The sequence below is a fragment of the Mytilus trossulus genome, chromosome 2, assembly GCF_036588685.1.
Source record: "Mytilus trossulus isolate FHL-02 chromosome 2, PNRI_Mtr1.1.1.hap1, whole genome shotgun sequence".
NCBI lineage: Eukaryota > Metazoa > Mollusca > Bivalvia > Mytilida > Mytilidae > Mytilus > Mytilus trossulus.
In genome coordinates, this window is record NC_086374.1 from 86,053,453 (window position 1) to 86,077,803 (window position 24,351).

General features: G+C 30.8%; 1 protein-coding gene across 3 annotated transcripts in view; it reads left to right on the forward strand.

Moving 5' to 3' along the window:
* Positions 1-24,351, forward strand: part of LOC134708218 (zinc transporter ZIP4-like) — a 30,354-nt gene extending 6,003 nt beyond the window's left edge. For 2 of the 3 annotated variants that reach the window (XM_063568595.1, XM_063568594.1), the window contains exons 2-13: positions 10,729-11,259; positions 12,142-12,256; positions 12,569-12,828; positions 13,068-13,242; positions 13,884-14,059; positions 14,455-14,548; positions 18,763-18,866; positions 19,655-19,760; positions 20,464-20,616; positions 21,186-21,373; positions 21,860-22,005; positions 22,662-24,351. In XM_063568595.1, coding sequence (XP_063424665.1) covers positions 10,729-11,259; positions 12,142-12,256; positions 12,569-12,828; positions 13,068-13,242; positions 13,884-14,059; positions 14,455-14,548; positions 18,763-18,866; positions 19,655-19,760; positions 20,464-20,616; positions 21,186-21,373; positions 21,860-21,997 — 2,040 coding nt within the window. In that variant the 3' untranslated portion in view covers positions 21,998-22,005; positions 22,662-24,351. Of the gene's footprint in view, positions 1-3,099; positions 3,455-10,728; positions 11,260-12,141; positions 12,257-12,568; positions 12,829-13,067; positions 13,243-13,883; positions 14,060-14,454; positions 14,549-18,762; positions 18,867-19,654; positions 19,761-20,463; positions 20,617-21,185; positions 21,374-21,859; positions 22,006-22,661 lie in introns of those variants that run through there. The other variant, XM_063568593.1, reaches the window with a different exon arrangement.

Consider the following 24,351-nt stretch of genomic DNA (forward strand, 5'->3'; position numbering starts at 1 on the left):
GATGTGTCACGCCTGAGGAAAGCTAGAACATAGTGACGTCGTATATTTTAAACCCTTTGTTGATAAAGATTAACTGATTTTTACAATTCAATCATATAGAGAACATAGGGAGCAACAATTTATCTTGAAAAGGAGGGAGGGGTCTAATCTTATCCTGTGAAGTTACAGAGACGGTAGTTCTAAAATTTTGTTCTGCAGCAGTGTATGATTTTGTTTAATATTATAAGTTACATACTGTGCTAGTGACTTGATTCGATATATATCGAGTCAGTAAATTCTATATTGGGTGAGATCAAAGTAATTTCTGATCCCATATATATCGTATTAAGTCACACTGTGGAATCAAATCTTAACGACTATCAGGAACATGTGTTTTTTAGACTTATGTCCTATCTTCTATATTAAGAACCTACTTGCCTTGGTCTGCATAAAAAAAATGTCAAATCGATATTTATGGGATCAGTAAATTCCATATTGCAAAATTAAGCCGAACGAAGTTGAAGAGCATGGCGGACATAAAATTCCGAAAAGTCCAAATACAGATAAGGTAATCTCTTTCAGTGGTAAAAAAAATGTAAGATTTAACATAACTATCCGGGCAAGGGTTCAGTTTCATAGAAAAAAGAATGTCTTCCTTTTGTGTTTTTTTTTTTAACAATGGAAAATAAACACCGACACAAATTGGTTTTCATATTATATCCTAGATTACGTATGGAAAGCCTTATCAAAACAGGATTGTACGTGCTGTGTTCAGCTAATTGTGCTCCATTTAATTTTATTGCGTGCCCATGTTAACTAATGACACACTACGACTATGCGTTTACATGTTACCTAAATGATTTGCTTCAATATTACGATAAAAAGATATCTCTATTGTCATTGTGACCACCTATCTGTTCACTTGTACACATTTTCATCATCCTAAACGACAATTCGTCGATGACCAGTCACGCGACTTTATAGTGGGAAAACCGATGACGCAAGAACAATAGAATTGTATCTCTTCGTGTGAGAAAGTCAAATACAGTCAAAACTATGACCGTTCCGATACTGGTTGAAAAACATTTTTTAAACAACAATCGTGCATTTTAAATAAAATAATTGTAAACATACTTTATCAGATATTTTTTGCATTATAAATTGAAACCAACAAGTTCTAAATGTCAAGGAACCTAGGCGTTTTTTTCTGGATTTACTTTCATCAGGAACTCTCAAAGTCGTGTTTTTGAAAGCCAAGAACTGAATCAGTCAAAGATCGTTAAACTGAAATTTAAAAACAAATATTTGCTGCATCTGCATATTGATAAAACTAAAATTATGAGGGAAATGATGTACATACAAAACGTACAGAAAAGCCATCAGTTTTCTGAGTGTTCTTCATAGATGGTGATTCTGATTATATACTGGTCAAATTGGTCTCTAAAACTAAGTTTAACATGTGAATACAACCACGTGTTACTCATAAAGTACTGATAATCCACAGAATAAAGTCATGAGGTATTAATTCCGTATTTTAGATCTGTATACTTAAACAAATTTTCATACTTTCCTGACAGAACTTCCGACCATACTTATAAACCTTCTTTTTGCAACTGAATTTTGATATCTAAAGGATATCTTGCAGGTCCGTATATATCATGAAATCTTGTGTCAATTTTCGTACATGTACGTCTGATCTTCTAGGTCTATCCACATTCATCAGAAACTAAAGATTTTAGTTGACATGGATACGTATGGCCCGACTTGACTTCGATGAAAACTAATAAATTACAACTTTTTACGATGACTAATAATAACAAAGTTCATCATTGCATTACTTTGCTCTTGTTTGATTAAAAACTGTTGATTAAAAACTCCATGTTTAATGTTAATTATGGAGTATTAACATGTGTATTGCCCATAGCTACAGGGAAGGTCAAGCGCACACATACGTTTCTTCTATATGTGCCCGTCAGGAGTCCGATGCTGTAATTCAGCAGCTGTCGTCTGCCATATTGTTTTTCGTTAATTGTATTTATATAAAAGCAGCAATTGTACATAGAATATTATAGCAATCTCCAAATAATACATATGAGTTTAGAAAGTTATAGGAGTTCCCAAATACGTTATCAAAATATTTGACTTTTTAATAAGCTGAACAAATCAGTTCGCGAATAAACACTATCAAACACATTAATCGTTGATTTTCCTGTTTGAATGGTTCTACGTAAGTCATTTATGGTCCTTTATAGCTTTCTGTTCGGTGTGAGCCAAGACTCCGTATCGAAGGCCATACTTTGACCTATAACGGTTTACTTTTACAAATTGTTACTTGGATGGAAACATGTCTCATTCGCTCTCATACCGCATCTTCTTAGATCTATATACTCAGAACATCAAATGACAGCCAGCTTCGTAAAGGATTAAACTTCTGAGATGCTAAACTTCTAGTGGTTGACAGTTGTACATCAGGCCTTGAAGTCATAAAATTTTAGAGTCACTTTTTTGTACTCGTACTCCAAAATCAACCAATCAAAACGTTGGATTTCATGTTTCAAGCATGATTTTTGTGCTCCGAGCACTGAGTAAAGTTTTATGACTTCAACCCCAGATATAAAATACAAAGGTTGAGACAGACGTACAAAAACCGAACAGGCTTGTTTGAAAAATGCGTATAAAATCTATGTATATAGATCTATATATATAATATGTATAGATGTAATATGTATAAATGCTTCTTTCCAAAATATGTCACATTGAACAGAAATCGTGAACTAGTTTAATTTCTTACGAAGGATGTGGTTCTGTCAAACTCTTATGTTCATCAGTAAATATAATAAATGTTATACACTGATACAACTGTTGTTTAATTATAAAAACGTGTTTTATATTACCTTTGACCAGTATTTTTGTCCAGATGAAATATATCGTTTCAACAAGACAAATAATCTGGTCAACACGATTGTCTTCTGAATGACATAAAAAACATTTATCAACAAAATTATTTTGTAACGACATTTATCGTTACCTAAAATTTGTCATAGTAAATTAGTGACGTTTTTTCATACATGACATTCCTTAGCATTGTCGTCCATTGATGGAGACTAAATTTTGAATCACCGCCGGTTTCGTCACGTATGACATGTAAATTCCATCCATCATTGTCAAAATATTATGTTATTATATACCAAGTCTGCTTCATAACAACAAAAAGATCAGTAACAATATGGTTGTGCTAAAAGTGCTCTGGATTTCTCTTTTTCTAACTTATTATGGAACATATGGAATACTGGATAAAATTGACGACGTTGGTGATATGCTTATAGACCCATATCATGAAGTTTTGGACGAATTAAAAATCCCAACGAAAAGTGTGTCTATGTTACAATTAGATGGCATATTAAAGACATTTTTTGGAAAACTTAAGTGTTTACCCAAAGGATCTCATCACTTGCGGAACTGCCGCACTGCAGTGGTAAGTTTTATATTGAAATAGGAATTTCTTAAAAAATCCTTCAGAATTCAGTACGATTACTAATTAAGCAATTTACATGAAAATCCTTCTTCATTTTCGAAAGCAATTGTCAGAACTACAATAGTTTATTTCATAATTTTATTTGTATAGACATTAATGGTATTTTATATTTTAAATTTGATATATCTTAGTGAACCCACTTGTTAGTTTAATCAAATCTAAGTCAAGATTCAAGCGGTAGTCCTGGCACGAACGATGCCCTCTTTTTAATTTCATCCATGCCTATTTAAAGATACGCACGGAGGTTGTCATTTCATATATGTCTATGGCACTTCTCAAGCGGTAGCTCTGACACGAACAATGCCCTCCTTTATACTCTATCCATGTTTATGTCAAGACATAATGGTAGCTATCTTTTATTTCACACATGTCTATAAGAAGACGCAGACGTTAAGTCGTCTTCTTATTTAATTCATGTCTATATACAGACACGTATTAGCAGCCATATTTTCATTCTATACATGTCTATTTGACGACAAGAACGGTTGCAGTCTTTTTTTCGTACATGTCTATGTCAAGACACAGCCGACATCTATCCTATCATTTCACATGTCTACGTGAAGATACTAAAAGCAGCCATATTTTCATTTCATACATGTCTATGTATAGATGCTAACGGAAGCCGTCGTCACATTTCATATATGTCTATTTGAAGATACTAATGGTAGCCGTCTTCTCTATCTTATGTATACATGTTAATGTGATACCCATTGCCATCTTTTATTTTTACCTACAAAGACAAAGAAACGACCAAATTAAAAGTGTTTCATATCATCAAAAGAAAAACGGTATCAGTCATTTTTAATTAGTATATATAGTTGTCTTAAAACGTTTTTGAAAACGTAAAAGGAAAAAGTTTTGTACAGTTGTTTAGTAGAGGATTTGAAAAAAAACCGGGGAAATTCATTTGCATAAATTTATCGAGTGTGCTTTTTTAGAGCAAAAAATGAATGTTTGTTTCCCCCCAATCACTTGCAAATACAAATGTAGCTTAGTTCTAGTCGACAAAATGGACGATTAGACAATGCTTTATTTCCATATATCAGTATCTTGGAAAATCTTTTCCTCGATCCACACACCCCTTACAGTGAGCTATCCCTGGTGGTATAACTTTGACATAACATACATAATAATGACATATACATGTATCGATATGAGATAGAGATAGATCATATAATGTCATATGAAGTTGTAACTGTTCAATATTAGACATGTAACAGAATCCTTCGGGCTAAATTATAATCATTAAATATAATAAATCAGTTATTCCAATAAATGGATTTGTTTCAGATGCTCATTTAAAATTATAGATAAAATGAGATAGGAACCGAACGATACAAAAATAAGATATATCAAGGTCAACATATGGTTGCCGTTATAGTTACCAAGTAAATAAAAGCAGTTTGTGAATATGAGAAAATACAATAAAAATCTACTAACTTTAAAATGCCGGTATATATAGCAATAAAAAGCAGTGTTAGCGTATGATTAAAACAATCATGAACAACATGCCGTATAAGAGAAAGCTCGCAGTTCATCTGTGCATGCTAAACGTATCTGAGAATGCTCGCAGTTCCTATGAGCATGGTAAACGCACTTCACCTACTAATTTATAAAGTATGCCGCCATTTATTCTTACATTGTCAGGTTGATGTACTTCGCAGTAGGTTTTATAGAACTCACAAAAAGGGACAAATTGACGAGTTTGTTTGCAATCTATATCTGGATATCATTCTAAAAAATTGAGAATGGAAATAGGGAATATGCCAATGAGACAACAACACGACCAAAGAGCATATAGCAGCCGTAGGTCACTAACGGTTTTGAACGGTCTTCTGTCTAGTAGAGTATATCATAAAGTGATTATAGCAAAATAGTATCTTTTTCACCACAAAATTTGAAAATTGATTATTTTTAGACGTTCTTCGCCGTTTATTCAATAAAGTATAAGTCTTGGATGTAGACATTGATAATATCTCTTTTGTATTATTATATGTCTGACCTAAATTGGGGTTAAATATGCAATATTAACATATACAATGCTGAAATATTGCTGAGAATATTATATAGACAGTTTACAATTTCTAGTAAAGATAGTTTTGAACAACTTCCCAGTACAACAAAGGACATTGGCCCTTCCTCTTTTTATGATTTAGTGACATGCCATTTCCGTTGCAAACGACCGAACTGCTTGTAATAGTACAAAGGGAAGTATAGAGCTTGCACTATGACATGACCACTCCTAAAAATACAGATCATAAAGTTGATTTTTCTTGCGTATGCAATATCTCTATGATGTTGTTCGCATTCAAATAAGCAGCAAATAGTATATAAAGTGTTACATCTTTAAGATAATATACATAAAAGAAAAAAAGAGATTTACAAGCTTGAATAGTAATAAAAATGTTCTTGATCCGAATTTATTCATAATGAGGACAATAGCTCAAATCTATTTTTACTGCTTGTTAAATGGAGCAAAAGAAACCGACAATGCTGGCGTTGCTTTCGGTCACTGTTTATACTAATTTATATAATGATTGTTTATACTTGGCCTAAAAAGACATTGGACCAAATGAAGTTAGCATTTCCATAAATTATAAGGCATTTAAAGTTGACAACAATGTTAACCCTTCTGCCACCCTGTTTCATTGTGGTGGGAAGCACAAATAAATGAAACCGTAGCGCCCGGGATGAAACAGCGACCGCTGTAAAGTAATCGACTTAGGTTTTATAGAGCTATTCATAGTAAGCTGTATAGCTCCTTTCTGATACTGATAACTGACTTGAGGCAATCGTTAAATGTTTTTTGTTGGAGATTATATGAATATCACTACATGTATAAAGCAGAATAATAACCATATCGTGGCAAAGAACGAAAATCAATGATATATTGGAATTTCTTTCTATTTGAATTTCATTTTTTGAGGGCCTGAAAAGTTTGTGCAGGTCTTAAATATTTGAAGTACAATTATTTTTTACCGCACACAAATTTAATAATTTTGACTACTTATTAAATACATTTTAGCTAGACATTATGTTTTGTAAGTACAACATATCAAATTGGTTGTCAAAAAGATCATAAACTGCCAAATATAGTTGTTGAATTGACGAACATACATGAATCAACTTCCTAAGGCTATGCTATAAAATATTCCTATTATTATTTCTTCCAATAGGGTTTATTAATTATGACGTATTGGAAAATTGCGATACAACATGTCTTTATATTAACTTTGAGTTTATTATAAAAATTGTCCCCTTAATGCAATTAATATAGAAAAAAAAACAATAAACTGTTACGAAAAATACAAATGTATCAACTTTTAAAAGGTGGTCTTTTTTTCAAGCAGATATTCTTCAAACACACACAGGAATAAGAATTTAGCATACAGACCAATGCTATTATTTTGTTTCTTCACTCACGAAACTAAATTGTGTTATTCCCTTCTGAAACAAATCATTGTTTTGCCTCACTTAGAAATTTGATTTTAAATAATTATATTTAACACCCACCCCCCTCCAAAAAAAAATAGATATGAAAATAATATGTATACATTTTTATGACGAGACTAGGAAAATAATTAAAACAACTAAATCTTCAACATTAAACGTAATGAAGCCAAGGAAAGTGGACGACATTACGTATCGATGACCAGTAGGTTATTCAACTGAAATCTTGGTGTTTTCCGTGCATAAAGATCAGTGACCAAAATTTTAGAAAAAAGATAACCCATAATTTAATGAAAAATAAGCTATGCATGGACCATTAACAGGCAATTATTGTGGATTTACAGCCTCATTGACGTTTAACCCCACATCTACATTTATTTAAATCTGGAGGATTTTTCATGTTTAGCTTTAAAAATTGTCCTATTAGGTGTTAAGTATGACATGGAACATTCATCTTGTCTAAGTGGAAGGGTCGGGCACTTTTTTAATCTGTTTGATGCTTAATTTCTTGAAGGTATTTTGTTTTGGAAGGGATGTGATAAAATAACTTGTTTTAATGGAAAATAAGGAAATAGTATGAAAACAGCATAGGGTTTCCAAAACATTTGCTGTTGAAAAAAAATGTTGTTTTTTTATTAAACTCGAATAAAATGTTTGTCCAAGGAGAGAGAAAAAAACTTTTCCCGTCAAAGATGAATTGATGGATCCTTAACGACGCCAGCAAAGGAAAAAAATAGTTTACTGTCCGTAAGAAGAACTTTTTGAAAATGTAGTTTAAAATTCATAACCTAATACTGGTCAGCTATCGGCCGCCAGATACAATAAGATATGTGTTACCAGGTGGTATTTAAAAACAAATATTTTGGAAATTATGTACATCAGATTTTTGTATGTGATTCAGATTTACTTTGTAAAAATCGAGTATTTCTGTTTCTATAAATAACACTTTTAATAACTTGTTGGTATTTTTTTTAAGATATGCCGATTATTATTAACATGTGTATTTTAACTATGCACAAACAATTATGTTCTTAATTTGTTTATTTTTTAAGTTTGCTTTGCTTTAAAATTAAGGTGCATCACTATAATTAGTTCACACTTACTTATGGGTAGCGAATGTCAATAATGTGAACCTTCCCAAACCTACATTACCTCTTTGTGGTGTGGCTATCAAACACGTTTTTAATTTTAAAACATAAAAGAAATATCCGTGATTTTTAAAGATAAAATCTTCTGTCAGATCAAAACAAAAAATAAGTAGTTTTTCCCAATTTGAATAATGTACTTGCTTAGCTTACATAGGCGTTACTTCACAACTATAATAATTTAATATACATAACTGCACGTGTCTGTCTAAAAATCATAATTTTTGTACAATTTTTCGTTTGTCCTTTAGGAAATAGATGGACCAATTACTCCTATATTTTTTTCACCAACATGATCCAAATTTGAAAGTTAGCAAAACATGTTAAAAGTCACTCTATCCTTTACCTAGAATACATTATACAGATTTCATATATCTTCAAAAAAATATACAGCACTGAGTATTGCTGTGTGAACAGATAAAATCAAAGAAGTGCATTCAACTCAGAAGAGAAGGCAACACTTTCCAATGAATTTATAGCACACTAGAACCAGTTTTGCAATGAATTTATAGCACGCTAGAACCAGTTTTCCAATGCATTTATAGCACACTAGAACCAGTTTTACAATGAATTTATAACACGCTAGAACCAGTTTTCCAATGAATTTATAGCACACTAGAACCAGTTTTCCAATGAATTTATAGCACACTAGAACCAGTTTTCCAATAAATTTATAGCACACTAGAACCAGTTTTCCAATGAATTTATAGCACACTAGAACCAAGTTTTCTTGGCTAGAAATGTCTTTCAATTCCAAATTTTACAAAAAAACGAGTAAATAAACTCATCATAGATACCAGGACTAAATGTTTTATATACGCCAGACGCGCGTTTCGCCTACAAAAGACTCATCAGTGACGCTCGAATAAAAAAAAGAGTTATAAATGCCAAATAAAGTACGAAGTTTAAGAGCATTGAGGACCAAAATTCCTAAAAGTTTTGCTAAATACAGTTAAGATAATCTATGCCTGAGGTAGAAAAGCCTTATATATAGTATTTTAAAAAAAATCAACATTTTGTAAACATTTGTTAATTTATAAATATAACCATATCAATGATAATTCATGTCAGCGCATAAAGTGCTGACTACTGGGCTTGTGATACCCTCGGGGAAATAAATCTCCTCCAACAGTGGCATCGACCCAAATGTAACAACAACACAAATGTGTAGTAGTTCAGTGAAAATGAACGTCACACTGCACTTCGACACATAAATAAACTAAGATTTTTTTTGAAGACCCATTGGTGGCCTTGGTTTGTTGCTCTTTGGTAGGGTTGTTGTCTCCTTGACTCATTCCCCATATCCATTCTCAACTTTATCTGCTGAATTTATTCAAATCCTTTTTTTACAATTGGGATGATTAAAAGGAGCTTGTCATCAATGAAGAAACACTAGTTAGAATAAGGACTTTATGGCTCATAAATTAATTAGCTATTCAATTTAGATTACAATAATAAACTTGTCGAATTTGATATCACTGATTCAAACGATTTCCAATTCTCACTGGTAATGAACTTTATAATTATCGCATTGAGAATAAACAATAATTGTGAATATAAAAAATCGGCAATCTTCACCAACATATCTAAATGACAAAACATTTATTAAGTTGTAACAAAAACAACTTGTGAGGTTTCTAACAAACGACAGCTTGTGAGCATGAACCTGGTATCTTGAGATTTCAATTTTCTCCCTTTTAAAATCGACCAATGCACCAGAGACGTATTTTGTGTCATTGAATGTACTAACAAATGGTACATACAATCACATGAAACAAAAATCAGTATCAGAAAATCACCTAACCTTATTAAAGTAGATCACAAGTATATATTTTTTGAGACAGAATCTTTTTATAATTTGCCAAAATAAAGATTTTATTATGCTCTTTTCAAAACTTTAGTAAAAAGTATGGGTCACCGTGCTATTTTTCAAGCTATGAGTCGTTGAAAATTGCCAAAATTTGGTTAGTTTGTTCATAAAAAAACACATTAGTGTTCATAAAAAAAATTCTATGAGATAGAATTTTGAAATAAATTTTGAGAAGAAAGGTTTTATAATATGTTTTAAGAAAATAAAAAGAAAACATGGTGTCACCGAACTTATTTTCTTGCTACAAGTAAAAATAAAAAAATTCCCTATTAGCCCAGTATAAATTTTGTACTAAAAGAGTTTTCTCCCCTTAAATGGCTTGTTTGAACTTTTTTTATTTTAAAACCAAAAAATTTATATTTGTTAATATATTTTGAATAATACGATTAATTAACAACTTTTCTTCAAATCGAAAAAGCAGTCTAACTATTGAATTGCAAATCTGTGTCTAAATTTGCAGAGTTAGGCAAATAACTAGACCGATTTTGTACTGTAATTGTACAATCCAAGATGGCGGTAAACCATCAACCTACCTTAACTTGACTATAAAGGTCGAAAAGTTGGTGTATATAGGAATATAGAACGTTGGTTCTTCATACTGCAGTTGTCATTTCTTTCAAGTATTATGCCAATGTTTTGGTAATTACAAAAACTCCATAACATAATTTTAAGATATGTTCACTGTTGTTTCTAATATGTTTTTGTAGAAATCGAGCTTTTCAGCTAAAAAATTTTATTTTTATTTTCAGTGTCTTCAAAGTAGGGATATTTTCAAAGCTTTGGCAATAAACGAGGGAGAAGATCTACTGGAAGGAAATTTTGGCAAATTGTCAATAATCTTAACCTATCATTTATTGAATATAAATCATTTCTGCCACCAAAATGCAAGTGTGAATCCAGACATAGACTATTACAAGAGACAATTATTCAATACACTAGGCCAAACTCAGCAGAATATCAGAGCAAATGCCTTACAAAAAGCTTTGGAGGACATCGATGACCAATACGAATCTGACGAAGAAAAACATGACGATGACAGCCACGAGAGTGAAGAGCATGTCACAGATGATCATGGTCATGGTGGCGATAGTCATGGTCATATCGATGATCATGATGACGATCATACCGATAGTGAAGAATCGACAACGATGAAGACCAACGTTCATGGTCACGATTCTGATCATAATGATTCCCATGAAAGCGACGAGAGTGACCACCATGACGACCACGATGATAGTCATGAAGATGACGACGATGAAGTCAAGGTTATCAAGACTAAGGTAAGTTTATGGAAAAGAAAGACCAGAATAATTGTCAATGGAGTAACGGTTAAAAAAATATTAAGTATAAGAGTTAAACCATATTATCCTGTGTTGTATATCTTTATGTATAATTATAGATTTTTGTTGTTCGTCTCAACTTTTCTCACTTGAGACGATACGGCGAAAGTGAGAAAAGCAATCGAGTTTAGATGACCATTGATAATACGTTTATCGCTATTTTACTTACGACGACGTTGTAAATTTCATTGACTTCGGCACATGCGTCCTTAATTTCTAGCGATATATTTCGTCCTTTAAATATAAAATTTTACCGGTATTGAGTGGAGAAATTTGGTAACATACTTGTTGCAGTGGTTGAATTTGCCAGTCAGTACGATCAAAGCAGGAATTCGTAAAATAGCGATATTGGGAAATATTTGCGGAAAGGTGTTAAAAATATTTCCAGTATACGAAAGATCACGAAGCTGTATCTTGTGTCCGAAAGTCAATGCTAGGAGATTTAATATACTTTAGGTCCTTTTTGATTTTATCAGCTGTTCAATATTTGTATTGGGTTTTGAATTTTCTAAAAAATTTGGATTGAACATCACTGGAGAGGCATTGCATTTCATTTCATTCGTCAGTAATGCACTAAATGAATTATATTACATCAATGAAACAGACATAACTTAAACAGAACTACCAAACAACTATCTTATAGCAAATAGTGTGTCAGAAATTTTTCTATATTCTTATAATTATTTACTCTTATTATTATATTTATTGTGTGTGAGTGCCGGTACAATATTTTCTTTATTCTTATAATTATTTACTCTTATTATTATATTTATAATGTGTGAGTGCCGGTATAATTATTTCCTCTTATTATTATATTGATAGTGTGTGAGTGCTGGTACAATATTTGATGAATTAGATTTGGATCCAGAAGAAGATGTACTTGATATCAACACTGTGGATAAAATATCACAGTTATTGGTCTATCATTTCATGACAGGTATTAACTTAAGCTTTTTATCAAAATTTTGAAAGAATTACAAAAATTACGTAGGAATTTTAGAAATTCGAACAATTCTAAATTGCTATATTCATATTTTTCCCTGCTAAACTGAGCTATGGTTTTGTATTCCTTTCTATTTTGAATAAGTTGGAATCGTTTTTATGATTTCATAATTATTTTTGTGTGTGTTTTTTAACGAATTCCTCCTCTTATTTTATCATTCAAATGCAATTTTCAGTAGAGATTTTTTTTAAATTTATTTGTCGATTTCATGTTTTGGTTGTAAATTTCCTATTATTTCTACTACAGGAGCCCGAATTCAGAAGGACTGTCGAATTTTCCCGAGAAAATCATATTTTAGGAATAATTTACTCACTTATATGGATGCCGTTAATGACAGCATTCCAAAAGAGGAATTCGTAAAATTAATGGTCACCCTCAAAATTGCCACTGGAATGGAAGATTCACATGACGATCACTTGCACAGCAGACGAAAACGAGACTTGACTAACGTAATTGATCAGTCACTGGTACATAGAAGGTCAAAGAGAGCCACAACAACCACCCAGGTATAAACACTTTAATTCTTGTACTGGCAAAGCTTTTTGCTCTGCGCGTCTGTAATCTTTTACCATATACTTTAATTTATAAATACACTATATAGACGTGAATTGAGTTAATTTATTGTTTTCTTTTTTTTCTAAATAGTGCAGTTTTAAAAAAAAAAAGTTTGATAAAAAAAAAAAAATCATTGACAGATATACTAGTTTACTAATGTCAAACAATAATGAATAATGATTTTTTTCAGAAAACCTGCTATTCTCCAAATCAGCTTCTTGCCATTTACAACTCACAAACCGGGAATACAGTTTCTAAACAAAAGTTTATGGAGTTATGCCCATCTCTACTTTATCAACAAGTATCGGGTTCCTGTTCTGGTTTGTCAAGTTCTCCAGTAACAAAAACAGTTGGTGATGCAGAAAGTAAGTTGTTATCACGTGATATTAGAATTTAAGGGGTCTTATATTTCATATTGTAATTTTCCAGTCTTGAAAAAATTGATTGATAAAATTCTTAAGACGGAAAATCTACCTAGATACTTAAAGATACCAAACAAAAATTTAGAAACTAAAATGAAATACTTTTAAAAACATGCCTGGTCAAACGAGGAAACAATAAAGACAGGACACATTTATATTATCATATAAGTCACTGGCTTTCTCTGGGGAAAAACTATTACCTAAAGTATATATATCAAGATATATACAAGTCTAAATTGAAAACTGCGTTCAAGCTTATGATTGCGTTGGATAAAAACCGCAATTTTTATACGTGTGCATGTAAAACAAATTTCGTTGTAAAAGGGTCTAAATACAGCACAAACAACATTTTCCAAATGACCAAAAAAGTGAAAAAGTATATTTAAACAAAACGCATTTATATAGATAATAAAAAACCATAAAAAATAATTATCTGTGATATAAGATAATGCCGAAGTAAAAAAAAACTCAATCCAACAGAGAATCTACAGTAAGATTGAACAAAATTTGTTTTAAATGTTATAATAGACAAAATAGACAAATTCAATAATAATTGTTTACCTAATCTTTTATTCTGATTCCAGGATATGGCTATGGCTCGTTTGCAGTATTTCTGATTTGTCTTTGTTCTTTGCTCGCCGTCCTGGTTATACCATTAGCCAAAAGTTCAAGGACCTGTTTCCGTGCTGTAATGAACCTGTTCCTAGGATTGGCTGTCGGAACATTGACCACAGATGCGTTGCTTCATCTTTTACCAACGGTATGTAGTATGTTTTGTCTCTATGACATATTTTTAACACTTAATGTAATATTGTTAATTGTATACATATTGTCAGATTAATTACAATTTTATATTGTTCCTGCAAAGAGATGTGTACTGTTACATGTTGTATATCCCTTTCTTTTAATTTCATTCTGTTAAATACATCAAATCCACGGACACACACGAAGCATATTCAAAAATTGTTCATGTCTTCCAGGTACATCGATCAAATTATTATCAAGAAGTGAAATAGTATAAAACATGTACATTTTGTTTCCATTTTAATGCCCCTGTTTTCATTTTTGAAGTTTTCTTAAGTAACGATATTTGATACCCAATTTATGTTCATCCATACATGTTCGAGATGTATTAGAAATTTCGTATTTTTTTAGGCATTTGGACTCCATGGCCATAATGAAGAAGAACATGCTCATGGAGATGATTTCATGGAGAAATATATAGGATTTGGATTAGCAGCCTTAGCAGGTAAATATGAAGCCGTTGTTTTTTCTTAAACGGAAAATAATTAGTTCACTTTCGTTTATTTTAAATGTTGTTAGGCTCTTTCAGTCCAATGATGTTGAACTGTCATATATCTGTGTAATAATTTTTTTTTTTTTATATTAAGAAAAAAAACCATTCACTTTATGTAAAGTTGTGGTAGATAAAATATGATCAAAGTCTTACCCTAATCAACCTATTATGTCCAGAAATTTGAGTGTGCCCATTTTGATTGATAAATGATTTACTAAAGTGATTCTGAAAGAATGTCATTTAGAATCATATACTTTTCTAGTTTCAATTATAAAGTCAAACATAAACATGATTTTGTCAGATAGGGCTTACCCAACACTTTATTTGATATTTGATGGTAAAATGTTGACCTGTTTTTCAAATTCAAAGTTACATAATATCCTCTGAAAGTACTAACAGATTGCTAAGTAGTGCATTGGAGGTTGTTTCTACAAATGATATTTATACAGTTTAACTTTCCATCTAAAAAAAAACTTGGCCATTAAAAGAAATTGTGTTGGATTTTAATTTGCCAATTTTTTTAATCTGCTCCCCTGAAATTACAAAGTTTAATGATTTTGAAATCAAATAGGATTTATGCTGGCAAAACCGTCTTCAAACACATCTCGTTGATTATTATGTGTGACAATCTTAGGAAGAAACTATACAGCAAATCATAGTTTCATCTTCTTGGGAACAGTAAATTACTGGTGATCGAATCTTGATTGGATATGAACTCCAGCGAAAAATGCACCAAAACCGGGTTCTTGAACCGAATAAACGTTGACGTGTATGATATGCATATATTGACTGACATTCAAATCGATATTCATGTATTAACTGACATTCAAATCCAAACTCTATCAATATGTAACGACAGGGAATCAGACACACACTGTGAAATAGATCAGACGCCTTTTCTTGTATTATTAAAGACCTCGAAATCATTTGAAATATAATTTAAAGAAAGACACGCGCAATTTAAATAAGTTATCGTGATATGATTGATAAATGGTATATAACTACTGGGAAATAGAAAGTGGACATTGATGAAACTAAAGTCGTCACTGTTATCATGGATTCTATTTTATAGTCGTCTATTTGTGTAAATTTCAAGAAAAATATTAAGTTAGGAAAATAACAGTTGTTATTTTATAGTTAGTTTCTCCTTGTGTGTTGCATTTTCGTTTGTTCTTTGTTACACTTCAGTGTTTTTGTAGTTTCGTTGTTTTCCTCTGCAGTTTTATTTTTCTTTCGGTTTTATTTTGTATCCTGGATTATTCGCTCAATCGATTTATGACTTTCGAATAGCGGTATTCTTCTGTTGCTTTTATGAATATATGACAGTTGTATTCATTCGTTTGATATGTTTCAGCTTTTGATTTTTCTTTTTGAATTTTCCTCGGAGTTCAGGATTTTTGTAATTTTACTTTTTACATTTTCACTAAATCTCACTTAAATTTGAAGACCTTGGAAAGATATTTTCTATTTATTCCCTAATAAGGTCTATGAATTCTGCTTCATATGACAACAAATCAAGTTTACCGACTGTGTTAATTGTAAAATGGCAATCACCAATTACAATGTAAGAAATTTCATTACCTTTATCAAAATACGTGAACCAACTTTTTTTTTTTTTTACAAAAGTCAGGGTTAATTGTCCGATGGTCGATCATTTAATGGAACATGGTCGATCATTTAATGGAACATGATGTATAGTAGTGTGAACTTAAAGTGTTTAAAGTAAGGATATTATTGCGTTTGTATTTTTATAAAAGATCATTACGAAATAGAGCATCAATTTTCTTAAAGGCAACAGTAGTATACCGCTGGTCAAAAGACATAAAACCGACTTTGATAAAATGTTGTCAGATTATTCAAAATTCATGTATTGCCTTTTAGCACTTGTGTTTGTTCAATTCAGCCATTCATCATTTACCATTTGATGACATTCAAAACTCCAATCAGAACAACGCAAAAGTACAAAAATACATTTTACATACTGAAAAGCATGACCATTTAGCTTTTCAAATGTTAAATAATTATTGCACTTTGATGATAAGTGCTCAAATAACATTTATAAGAGGAAAACATAATGTGTTACTTAATCATGTTAATGTATTACCTACAAATATATTTTTAACATATGTAACGCTAATCAACAGAAAGGTACACACATGAACAATTTGTGTTCAGCAAAAACGTGATATTTTTATTATTTGTGGTGACTTATTGTTCATTGGGTTATATATTTTCATATATCGTTTATTTTATCTTTATCTTGTACACATTTATACATGTTTACTTTACACATGTCACTATATAATGAATCATTTACTTACTAACTACTTTTTTAATAGCAAGACGTTTGTCTTTAATCAGTTTTCTATGGCATTGTCGTTTTGTATTCGACATATGAGATTGAATATCCTTATTGTATTGTTCGAATCTTTTTTTTTTAAATCAAATCCTAATAATAATATGCCAACTTTTTTCTAAAAACGTCTGTCGCCTGTGTATCAGGACGTTACGGATTTATATGTGTATTGACGTTTTTCTTTGACAAACATCTAATAAATGAAATAAGAATTCACAAATGCTTTGATATCTTTTAATTTTGGAGAACCTTGTTCCAAAACCATTTAAATAAGCTTCACTTTCAAATTGCAATAGAGATATGATTGACAAAAGAAAAACTTTCCATCCAGGACCACAATTTGCGAGCGGATATCTTCAGTTAAGAGTCGTTGCTCTTTAACAAATGAAAACGTATACTTTGTATAAAACTCATAAAGTAAGAAAAGACTACGTTAAAATATTAGAAAATCAACCAACTGCTTTATTCAAGAATAATAATTAGAAACTGTAAGTGATATTAAAAGGTCCCTAACGGCATGTTAGCACGGAGTAACAAAGAGTTATAAAATAACATTAGTCCGATGAGACTATAAAATTAAATAAAATGGGATGTGGTAGGGAACTATCTACCAGAGCTAAAATGACTTGGATGTGAACAACTTTAGGTCATCGTCTTTTTTGTCAGCTGTCATATGAAACATTTTATTCTAGTCCGAATTAGATTTTATTAAACATGTTATTAACGAAAACGCATGCGATATTGCCACCGCACGTTTAGCGGCCAAAGATCAATGAGGTAAATAAAATTCACGATCAGTGCTGGTCCAATGCACCTGTTCTCATCAATTTTATCTACCTTACGGACAAGCTGTTTCGTGTTCATGTTTTAATGAGTTTATCTTCTTATGGTATTTACCTAATTCACTTACACAATAGACATCCTGAAAGTGACATATTTTGTCAGCTATCCAAAATTACTTTACATGAATAGATTGCTGTCAAAGGACAAGCTATTTTTGATATACAATTTATGTTTATATTATATTTTGTCATGATTTAAACCGGATACTTTTTATGTGTATGTCGGTTATGATAGCAAATTGCTTTGATGAAATATTTTGAGTAGTTATGTTCTTCGTAACACCAAACATGTTTTTATACATCATATGTGTATTTCAGAAATGCATTTTCAATTAGTTGTGTTGAAAAAAAAATATTGATGATTCGTTGAGGACTGAAAAGGCGCCAAAGGACGTCTATACGAAATATATAAAAACACTAAATAAGTGGATTAAAAAATCAAAAATAACAATAAAGAAAGAAAGTCAAAACTTAAACCAACCCTAAACACGGGTTTTTACTAACAAAAAAAATTACTAGGTCTCAATATTAAAGAAATATCACTTATAAAGTATAAAACAATAATGCCACAGTGTTAGCAATATCCATATAATACCAATATTGTCATCAAACTAGTAGATGTAATATCCTGTTGAATTTGCAGTCCTTCAGCACAGCAGTGATGTCAACCTAATGTTATTAATCCATAACAGGGAATTCGGTTTCTTTCCTGACCACTGGATATGGGAATGTGAGAGTAAAATCGGACCATGTTGGCCTATTGGCAGTTATTCTTCAGATTATACTTATATTATGAGTATTTAACTTCACAAATAATAACATTAGAATTTTTCAAATTAATTTTTTGATTTGTTTTTTTATCTAAATGTTAACGCGCGTCTGGCGTACTAGATTATAAGCCTGGTACCTATGATAACTATTTACGCATTCATTTAAGTATATGACATTATTCTTTCTATTTATTACAGGAATATATGGATTTTATTTGCTGGAGTTAGTGATGTCGTTCTACAGAAAAAATCCAAACTCCGCACATGGACATTCACATCTACAATATGAATTAGATCTTAATGTAAGATACTACAACAATTTGAGTCCTTGTCTTTTTCACATAATATTAAAAATAATAAGTAGACAAAAAATCTAATAGGAATATCTTCTTTATATAGATATAGGAAGATGTGATATGAGTGCCAATGAGATAACCTTTCATCCAAAGTAACAATTTATAAAGCAACCTATTATTTCAAGGTACGGTCTTCAACACGGAGCTTTTGCAAGCTCTAAAGGGCCCCAAAAATAACTAGTTTAAAACCATTCAAACGGGAAAACCAACGGTCTAATCTATATAAAAACGAGAAACAAGAAACATTTATGAACCACATAAACAGACGACAACCGCTGAACATCAGATTCCTGACTTAGGACAGGTGCACACAATTGCAACCGGATTAAATGTTTTAATAGTACTAAACCCATTTCTGAAACAATAGTTTAACATCATAACATAGAAAGACACACTATAAAATATCAAATTAACAATGAATTTCCTCTACATAAAATACAGAAAAACTTATGCTAGTATTCAAAGATCATATAATTTCAATATTATTTTCATCAGACATTGAAAACTGAATAGTATATATTTTTTATCATAAGCTTTATATCTTTGACAACTCTGCATTTGTGTATTAAATATCTATATCAAACAATATTTTCAAGACAAAAACGCCTAAAATGAAGCGTTACAATACTAGTATAGGAATTTGTGACACTTTGCTTTTTTATTGCTGTTGACGTTTTCAACGCCCTTTGTTACATAGAATGAAGGAGTGTAACGTATTAATAAAATTCTTTCAGATGCCAAATGGTAATGGTCACGTGACGGAATCCAAAAAAGACTTGTATAACAGTCAGAATGATATGAATAATTCTCTACAGTTTGAAACAGAATTTAGTAACAAAGGTAAATGTTATTATTGTTAGAATGTTAAAAATGTTATAAATACAAAATGTTCAATAATGTTCATATTGAAAGAAACTAACATAAACATATTGGGAGGATTAGCGCTATAGAACCAGGTTAAATCCACCATTTTCTACATTTGAAAATGTCTCTACCAAGTCATGAATATGACAGTTCTTGTCCATTCGTTTTTGATGCGTTTTGTTATTTGATTTTGCCATGTGATTATGGACGTTCCGAATTGCTTTTCCTCTAAGTTCAGAATTTTTGTGGTTTTACTTTTTATATAACCAAACAAGTTATACAATCTATAATGAGGGGGATAATCTATTAGTTATAATAAAAAATCGAAATTTGACTTTAGTCGCTTACCAAGGTTATTACTCAGATAGTACAAGTGGAATCGACAAAAATTAAAGGAGAACCAAATTGTTAAGACACATTTGCCTTTGAAAATCGATAATCATTGCAAAGTCATTACCTTATACAAAACAAGGGTACAATTCATGAGAATGATATCCTCCTGCTGGATCAGCCTTGTAATCTGGTTTTATATACTGTTAACAAAGTGGCGAAAAAACTAATAGCAATTGAGAAAACTTACGGCAATACACTTCGTTATTAATATAAATTCATGTACTGTTTGAAATATCAAAATAGGAAATGAACAGCATTCATAGTTTGTTTACTTTTATATTTGCAGGTCTATCATCATTATCTTTGATGGTGTTAATTGGAGATGGTATTCATAATTTTGCTGATGGTCTTGCCATAGGAGCTGCCTTCACTCAAGGCAGTGCAGTCGGAATTGCTACCAGCATAACTGTCTTTTGCCATGAATTGCCACACGAACTAGGTATTGATTGTTAGATGTTTGTGCTAATTTAAAATTTTAAAAAAAATCATGAACATATTATATATATTTATTGCAGGAGAAAACATTCTGATGTTTTTTTTGTTCACACAAAAATGCTGAAATAATGAAATTTGATGCGTCTGTAAAACAAGTGAGAGGTTTAGCTAGCTAAAAAAACAGGTAGATACACCACTTTGTACCTAAGTAGATACATAGTTAGGAATGTAACAGTTGTTATCCATTCGTTTGATGTATTTGAGCTTTATATTTTGTGATTGATGAGGGGCTTTCCGTTTTGAATTTTTCTTGTGAGTTTAGCTTTTTTGGGAGGGTTATTTTACTTTTAACTTACTAAAACTAAGAATTTGTAATATGATTATCATAGTGTTCTTTATCATTAAAACACATTGATTACGTCGATGCATTCCAGAAAGACCACACCCAAACCCCGCTGAAAATAATATAAGATAAAAGTTAGTGAAAAACATGGTCTTAGTTTTGTGTAAATTGTAAACACTTAATATTAACCTTATACCTCCTTTTATTGTTATAATTAAAATCTGTTTCAGGTGACTTTGCTATTTTGTTGAAAAGTGGATTGAGTATAAAGAAGGCAATGTTATTGAACTTTTTATCAGCATTAACGGCGTTTATTGGATTGTATGTTGGGCTGGCAGTTTCAACTGACGAGTCTATAAGACAATGGATATTTGCTTTTACTGGGGGACTTTTCTTGTACATATCTTTAGTTGATATGGTATGTATCTTTCAACTTTTTAAAAGCAATAAGTATCTGCAGTGATAACAAAAACATATACTGGAGTTAAACGTCAATGAGTAGGTAACCAACGATGGAGTCTTATAAAAGTATACATTACGAATTCTTTGTATGGAGCGTAACAATATATAAGTGGATTTACAGCATGATAAACCTCATGATCTAAACATGTGAACAAATTCTGAATTTCTGTAGCAAAGCCCATATATTTGACATAAATTAAGTGTGTTTTATCTATTTTTTAAGTCCAACTTGATATATATTCAGTTGATTAAGGGCATTGAGTATTATCTTTGTCTCATGTTGTTAATATTCATTATTGTTAAAGACACGAAAAATAATTTGTTTATTGCCTTTGTAATATATTTTTGTTTTCTTTAAATTCTTTAAAAGAGTCTATGTCATATATGTATTCTTTTTCTGTAATGTTTAATATGTTTTTACGTGCTTTTTTTTTTTTTGCAGCTCCCCGAGTTGATAAATGGTCATATTGGAAGTAATTCAACCAAAATTGTTGGTATGATCTACAACAACATAGGAATACTTATTGGAGCATTGATTTTATTTCTCTTGTCTGTGTATGAAGAGCAGATTAAGATTTGATTAAAGAGGTTAGTATGGTTTATTTTACTGGTTCAGTACTTATGTTGTGCACACATTAAAAAATCTAAAAAAAATAATGAACAGATATGCCAGACTTCATGCTTATAATTTCATGAGCCAGACGTGCGTTTCGTCTTCATAAAACTCATTAGTGTAAGGAAAAATCAAACACAAAGAGCATTACAACCTAAATCTCAAAAATACTGTAACAAAAAGTGTTTTGGCAATCTATCCATGTGAGTAAAAATACCATAAGTGTTTCAAATAATCCAATATTTAATAAAACCGTTATTTACAAATAAATAGCATATCAATGATAGTTCATGTCAACTGAAAAGTGGTGACTATGAAGCTGGCTAAAATTGAAATCAAATAAGAGGACAAACAATCGGGTACACATACTCATATATAAAAGTAGGATATACCACATCATGAAAAACACAACACATTAGGACAATAAAGTTCGCCAAAATCAAAAACTTTGTACTGTAAAGTTGAAGATTATAGCAGTGTGAACCCTATCAAACATTGGATTGGTTAACATCGTTGATTCAAAAGGAAAATCAGTTTCAGCTTAAATTGATCCAAAGGCATTACAAAACTTTTCGAATTGGATATGTTTTGAGTTTATTGTACATTAATGATGTTTATTTATTTATTTTAGTTTGTTAACCAGAACACTTTAAGAGCACTTCAACATATCCCAAAGATAAGCAACATATTGTCAAAAACTTTCCAGTGGAGTCTTCTCTAAACCTGAAGACAGAGAAGAAATATATTGGTGCTAACTTGTTTTCAAATGCATTCTTCATTAAACATTGAATGATTTCTATATTTTGATGTACTCTTAGTGCATATTTTGTTTCACATATCATAACTGAAATGTTTCTTATAATAATGTATTTGGAATATTATAATAGGTGAATTACCACTGGAAACCTTTATGTTTTAACGTCGTATATACATTGTTTGTCAAAACATCCGAAAATAAACGTATCATAAGTGTCAAATACAATGCATAATAGCAAAATAATCGGTCATTTAGTCAAGTGTTGGCATGTTATAGCATTGCTTGCATTGCGTTGAGAGTTTTCAATAAGAATTCGTTTATAGAACATTAAAACTGACACTACTTGAAAATTTGTCCGTCCAACTACATTTTCATTATTCTAATTACTTGTGTATCAGGCATTTGGACTGACATGGTAACGACGTATGTCAAACATTTTAATATTGGTCAAATGTTTCGGGCTGGAACTTTTCCTAAGAATTTTCAATCATTGGAGTCATTAATTTAGGGCAAAAGGATACGACATACATTTTCAAAATTCCTCTTTTATTCAAATGAAAAAATACTTAAGTTGAAATGTTATTGGGTCATTCTATTTAAAATTTAAAATTTAATCATTGCATATTGTCTTTTGACCTCTATAAAACAGCATCCAATCAATCATCAGTACATGTAAGATGTATTTCTTGTACATGGACAAATAAAAACCAAAGTTTAATGCAGTTTCACGTGTATTTATGTTAAAAAAATGTATTCTCTTCACTGGTTGTTTTTGTGTATTTTTGTTTTATGATCAATGTTGGTACCTTGTAAAACAACAAAATCGAAAGTTTATCTCATGTTACGTAATTTATTGTTGTGAACTTTTTAATATATTTATGATATGGATTTTATATACTTAACCAAATATTTTGATATGATGTGGTGACAATAATAATGATATACGAATGCATGCGTGGTTTTTGTAGCATCTTGCCCTGGACTAGTTTTTTTTTTTATCTTTTTAAGATCGCACACAAGAAAATATCAAAAAGATGTATTTAATGACACAGTCCTAAAAGATGAGAAGTTATTCTTTAATAAAATTGTGTGGCCATCATGAATTGGTTATTCAATTGCCTCGGTTTGACGATATTTGCGATACAGTGATTTTTACAGTAAATGTATCTTCATTTAAAACAATAATACATTTCCATAACATTTATTTTAGTAAAGTGACTATGATGTATGTTAGAATGCGAATATCTTACCAGCTATCCTGTTTTTATTCAAATGTCTAATGGTTTGTTTGCACAATTGTTGTTAAAATTAAAATATATATATATATGGATAATACTTTCATCTGCATAGCTATCATTATGTCTTGATACGATTATTGTGTATACAAAACACAAGCAGGTCTTGTGTTTTTTTATTGTAAAAACATAATTGTAATATCATTTTAAATCTTCCATTTCATTGAAAAAAATGATTCGTAATTTTACCATCTACAATGTTATCATTTAGCTTCTATTGTTATATTAAATTACAAATAAAGCATTCATTTTATTTTTTATTAAATCAA